General features: G+C 43.6%; 1 protein-coding gene across 1 annotated transcript in view; it reads right to left on the bottom strand.

The window, feature by feature from the left end:
• Window positions 1-1,240: 1,240 nt before the first annotated feature.
• Window positions 1,241-6,346, bottom strand: part of VPS35 (VPS35 retromer complex component) — a gene marked incomplete in the record, with an annotated part of 107,825 nt that continues 102,719 nt past the window's right edge. The window contains 1 exon segment of the mRNA XM_073605809.1: window positions 1,241-4,320. Within this exon segment, the coding sequence (XP_073461910.1) occupies window positions 4,141-4,320 (180 nt within the window).

Genomic DNA, 6,346 nt, shown 5'->3' with positions numbered 1-6,346 from the left:
AGATTCACTGGAGGAGTGAGTATAGCCACCCAGGGGACAGCAAGTGTGTTAGCGGCAGCATCGCCAGGTCAAAAAAAAGAAACAAAAAAAAAAACAAAAAAAAAAAAAAAACCATGCAGCTGCCACATCTAAGGACTGGTTTAAATATACTGTATATTGGTTTATATGCGAACTTTTTCATTGCAACTGGGGCAAACTTTATATCAGTAGTAGCGGCCTCTTTACATTCAGCTTTTTCCCCAAAGTTATTCAGAAGGCTTTAGGCTTTGAATTCACATCTATGCTTGTTGTTTTTGAGCGTTTCTGCAGTGCTTTCCGCTTTTTTTACCATAATCCGTGATTTTTACAGTTTTTTTTTACATTCATTGTATATAGCCGGTTGCTAAGAAGAGGGTTCGGAAGCCGGCCGCCGCATCCTTAACAACCGATGAGTCATCAGCTGTCAGCGGGCTTCCCCACTGACAGTTGAATGGAAAAAAAAAAAGATTTGTTAAAGGGGGCTTTCAGAATCCGATAAGCCTCCTGCCCGCAGACTCCCACAACCACCGGCCAAGGTTGCGGGAAGGAGGCCCTTGTCCCCATCAACATGGTGAACACCCATGTGATCCGATTCCCAAAAGAAGGGTCCTGCACCATTTTGGTGCGAATGCAATGCAAATTCAGCCATACAATCTGTATGGCTGAATCCGCATCATGCAGAAATCGCATGTGATCTGCACAGCAGTTGGGTGGGAACATTGTGTCTAACATCGCACCAGTGCAAACCCAGCCCAAGGGCACTTTCACACATGTGGATCCGATTTCAGACATCCGCTTGCTCAGCAGGGATCAATCCGTTGATCCCCGCTGAGCTGGCGGATGACAAGTCCGTCTCTGCACACCTCTATAGGGGGATCGGATGAAAACGGACTGCCTGTCTGTTTTCATTTGATCCACTAGACGGATGGAAAATAGGACATCCATCCGTCTGGATTTAGCAGAGCGGATTGGATGTCAGCGGACATGTCACCGCTGACATCTGTTGCTCCATAGAGATGTATGGAGCGAACGTTCAGGTCCGCCTGTAAAAACTTACAGGCGGATTTGAACGGTCCACACGTGTGAAAGGGCCCTTACAGTCTCTTGTCAAAAAAACAAATAAAAAAAACCAAACAAAAAGCAAATTTAACAAATTTAAAAAAAAACAAAACAAGAAAAAAACAAACAAAAAAAAAAAAACACAGGAAGTCACACCATCCCAAACTGTTAATAATCATTTTATTATACCACAAGTGCAAATCATCAGATGAATAGATGTGCATAACGCATTTAAACCTAAATTTACAATTATGGTTATACATACACTATAGAGACCACAGACTTCTTTTCTCTTTTAGACTATCTGAACAGATGAATGAGCTCTGTGCACTGTAGTGGCCCTCACTGAACGCCACAGAACCTTGTTTAACTGAAATAAAAAGGGTAAAAAAAAAAAAAACAAAAAAATAAGAAGAAATGTAAATGTGAAATTTTTAAAAGTCTCTCTGCATGCTCCTGACTGTTGGAAATGATGAGAGGCCAAACACACAGCCGTTCACTAGATTAAAAGAAGAAAAAAAAAAGGGGGGGGGGGGGGGTAGGGGAGGAACGAGGACAGATGAAGCCCACAAACAGCAACCTACGAGCGTTCATCAACACAACTGCCTGAGGAAAGGAAAAAAAAAAAAAATGGAATAAATCTTGCTGACCCCACAACTGCCAATCAGATTCTTCAGTCTATTTCCAAACCAGCACAGGGAACATTTTAAGTCTGAACCAGATTTTTTATTTATTTTCTTGCTCTCGTCATCACAGCTGAAGTTATGAAGAGTCTGCAGACGCCGCTCATATAAAATGACCTTTGTACTGACACTGGAGTTGTTAAGCGGGGCCCCTGTATTTTGGTCCTTGTGGGCTGTGGATGGGGCCCTTACCTAGCATGCACCTGACCTGGTCATATATATATATATATATATATATATATATATATATATATATATATATATATATATATATATATATATATATATATATAAAGGTAAGTGTGGCTTTTAAGCAACATTCAATGAATCAGATCTCCATTTAGCCATTACAATAAATAGATGTGACTTGTGAATTGCCCAGAAGAGGGACAAGCCTGGTTTAGCAACGCTGATGGCTGGCAATGGTTTGCGAGACCTCCACTCATACCTTGGCATAGATCACATGACCAGAATTTACCATATTAACTATTATTTACAGCATCAGGGATATAGATTTAAATGCGCTTTTACATTTTTTTTTCAGTGGCAAGCCCTCTAAGGTGTTCTGTGCATTCCTGTGCAGGCAGTCCTATTCATGTCAATCATAACACAGCAGCTGCACAGATAACATGGTAAATTCTGGTCATGTGACCAATGCCAAGATACTGCCAATATGGTCTTTGCTGATTGTGGGGAGTTCCCCCCCAAAAGCAAGTGGCCAGATAACTCCCAGAGATGGCATCATACCTTCCTGTCTTGTTGCTAGGATGTTGCTAATACACTTCCGGCTGTTACTGCTCCCACCCACCATTACAGGAGCAAGCTCTCAAAGCCCCCCCGCACATGTGTGGTCCGCTATCTCCTCCGTCACAGCATCGCTAAGCACAAAGCTACTGTGACAAGGGGCAAGGAAGCACATAAGGATGGGGGAGGGGTGTTGAATCAGCTAGGAGTGTCATAAGAAGGTCCTAGCAACAAGGCATAAATGGTACGATGCCATCCTTGGAAATTTTTTGGCCAGGCTTTGGGAGGTTCGTAAATGGCCTAGTCCTAAAGCAATTATTTACCTTTGGTCGAAGCCATTTTTTTTAAATTTACAGGCATCCCTTACCTGCATAGGACGTTTATTGGTAAAGGTGAAGTAGGACTTTAAATATCTCAACAATCATACAGCTTAGGGCATTCTACGTAGCTTTGAATGTTACCAGTTCTGTACACAACATGGACAACAGGAGTAGCTTGTATGGCTGCAATCCGCCCATCTCTGTGGATGCAGGTGCCAGGATGAATAGAACTTATCAGTGCTCCCCAAGTGTAGTAAACAAAGGAACCAACCTCATTCTGATGACATCAGCATATAGTAAAGTTTTATTATTCCGGACAAAGATCACAGAAGGCCCGTCCAGTCACTCTGATGCATTTTACCCAGAAAGGGCTTACCCATACAGATTACTTACTAGTAGTCTATAAGTAAGCTTCTTCTGGGTAAAACACATCAACGTAAAGAGGGTCTGCGCAGACCTTTTGTGAATTTGCCTGGAACAATAAAGTTTTACTATATGCCGATGTAATTGCTGTCGGTTCTTTTGTTTAATATATGACCTAACAATAATTTCAAGTTTGCTTTTAACATAGTACCCTTTTGGCCACTGAAAGCTAATGTACAATGCTGCCCCTTGCACTGAGCTAGTGTACTAACCATAACCAAGAGATGTGAAAATGGTTAAGGCCCCATTCACACGGGCGATTCGCCTGCCAAGTTTTTCAGGCGGACCTGATTGGACCCTCCAGTCTCTTCTATGGAGTGGTGGATGTCAGCGGACACATGTCTGGTGACAACCTCCCGCCATTTGATCCTGTCCGCCAAAAACAGACAAATGGTGGACCTATTCCCCATCTATTTGGCAAATTAGATGGAAAAAGGACAGGTGGTCCATTTCCACCCGATTGCCCCATAAAGGAGAGCGGGACTTTGTCGGTGTCTGCCCTGCACAGTGGAGCGGACACGGACCTGTCACCCGCCTGCTCAGCGGGAATCAGTGGAAAGATCCCCGCTGAGCAAGCAGATCTCGATTTACGGAGGCGCCCGTGTGAAAGGGGACAAAATAGCTTTGGACAGTAACAGAACACCACCAGTGCAGTACAAGCAGATAGAGCAAGATCTGCAGAACAATAAAAGCTGTACCAGGCAACTCTGTTTTGACAGAGAGTAACATTTCAAAGTGCTCAGAACAATTTAGGAATCGATGGCTCACATACTTGGCATTTCTGAAGGCACAATCTATGGACAAGGAGAGCTTTTAAAAAAAAAAAAAAAAATTAAAGTCAATAAACAGAGCCAATGAACTGGAGAGAGTGGAGCGGGAGGACAGGATGTTGCTTAAAGAACAAGACCCTCATAAACTGGCCCATCCGATTCCGGGGAGTCTTTCCGTAGACGCAAGTGCTCCAGGGTGTTGTGAAAGTGTTTGTTGATCTGCTCTGTCTCTTCACAGGCCTCCAGGCTCGGGAGGTCTTCTCGAATCTTCTGGATGAGCTGGTTCAGGACCTGGATGGTGACCTGTGAAGAAGACCTTATGGAGTTAGATAATAGCATCATCATTTTTTACATTGTCCTATCTATTTTTATAAAAGGGCAGAATGCGTCTGATTTCTTTTACCCAACTACTCTGAGGAGCATTTTTCAATTCGTTTTTAATAAAGTTTTATTTTTATTTTTTTTTAGAACATCAGTAGAATTACAGGGATTGGCATACTTGTACACTTTACATTTATCTAGCATTCAGGGCTGCTTTTAGAAATCATGGGGTTCCGTACAGCCTACCCCCCCCCCCCCCCCATATCAAATTATAATTTTGCCAAAAATATACTGAAATTTTTATTATTAGTGGACACAAAACACAATTCTTGCTAAATCTAAAAGATAAAACGGTATTGTGTTAATCAATGAAGCTGTGTGTGTGAAATTGTGGTCTTGGGGCTCATTCATATGGGCGCTGTGGCTTGAATAGTGTCAATCAGTGGTCCTTTCTGCTCAGCAGATGCCCAGGCTCCCCTTTTGAACTGATGGGGCCCAGGCCAGGAGAGCCGGCTGTACTGCCTTATCAGCGGCCCTGCTAGCATGCAAAAAAATGTATCACAAACACAATCATGTGCATGTCTCCCTTGTTATCAGAGATGTGAAGTCCCCAAATCTACAGGGGGGCATGTAAACTTGCAAGGTGGCAAAACCATGGGTGAGGTCAAGAAAAATGAAACGAAGAGGAAAACGGCCCTGATCGAGATTATAGGTCTTCCAAGCCAAAAAGGTATTCCTGCTTTTGGTAAGAATTTGTGATCTGGATATGGCCACATATGAGAGAGGGGGAACATTACTCTTCAATAGAAACTCTGGAAAACCAAGATCAAAAGAGTAGAATAAGTAAAGATAAGGAGACCTGGATTAGGAAAAGGGAGAAAAGAAGCATAGAGAAGAGAAGACACTAAAGACGAGGGGTGAAAAGGCCAACAGAGATGTCCATAGGCTCCCTTCTTTGGTAAGAGATCTCAAGGGAGGTGAAGCTTTCTGGAGGAAATGAAGCTTTCTGGAGGAAGTGAAGCATGAGTATACTATATTGATCCATGGGGTCCTTACAGCTGGAAATTCCTGGGGCTACTTGCACACTAGCCCATGTGCATTCTAATCCTGATGTTTTAGGTGCAAGGATCTCCAAACTTTCTAAACAAAGGGTCAGTTTACTGTCCTTCAAACTTTAGGGGGGCCAGACTAGGGCCAGTGGGAGTAAACAATGCCCCATCTTTTTTGTCAGTGGGAGGACTAGTGTCTCATCGCTGGAGTCAGTTGAAGGATTAGGGCCCCATCGTTTGTGTCAGTGGGAGAAATTTTGCCCTTTCATTGGTGTCAGTGGGAGGAATAGTGCCCCATCGTTGGCGTCAATTGGAGGAACTTTTCCCCATCATTAGTGTCAATTGGAGGAATTTTGCTCCATCATTGGATTCAATGGAAGGAATTGTGCCCTATCAATGGTGTCAGTGGGAGGAATTATGTCACATTGTTGGCATCCGTGGATGGAATAGTGCCCCAAGGGCCAGATAAAGGCTCTAAACTCTGGCCCCCGGGGTCAGAGTTTAGAGACCAATGTTTTAGAGAACCCAAAAGGCACAGGCGCAGCGTCCAGATCAACTGCCTGCAGCCTATGGCAGACAGAACCTTGTACTGAGTGGTACTCATGCTTGGCGTCATTCGCTACAGGGACAGCCACCCGGAAAGTACTTGGTACAGCATTCAGCTTCGTCCAGCTGCATCATTTTGCAGTCTGCCATAGACTTGGACAGGCTACAAGCAGCAGGGCTGGACCTCCCAGGTGCACTAAACTTCTTAGTATGCAAGTAGCCTTTTGACTATCAATAAGGTGGCCAATAAGTTTCTCCTTGACAAACGGTCTAATGGGTTTCTTCCAAGCTTCAGAAATGGTTTGTTTGGCTGCTAATAACACATAAGTGGGTCATTTAAATTAGAGTTTGGTGAAGAATGAGGGGTTTCACAAATCAGGGGTCTTTTGGGAAGGCGTTGCTGAAAGTTTGTA

This window comes from Aquarana catesbeiana, linkage group LG11, assembly GCF_042186555.1.
Source record: "Aquarana catesbeiana isolate 2022-GZ linkage group LG11, ASM4218655v1, whole genome shotgun sequence".
Lineage (NCBI taxonomy): Eukaryota > Metazoa > Chordata > Amphibia > Anura > Ranidae > Aquarana > Aquarana catesbeiana.
Note: the sequence above shows the minus strand (reverse complement) of the source record. Positions and strands in the feature narration are given on the sequence as shown.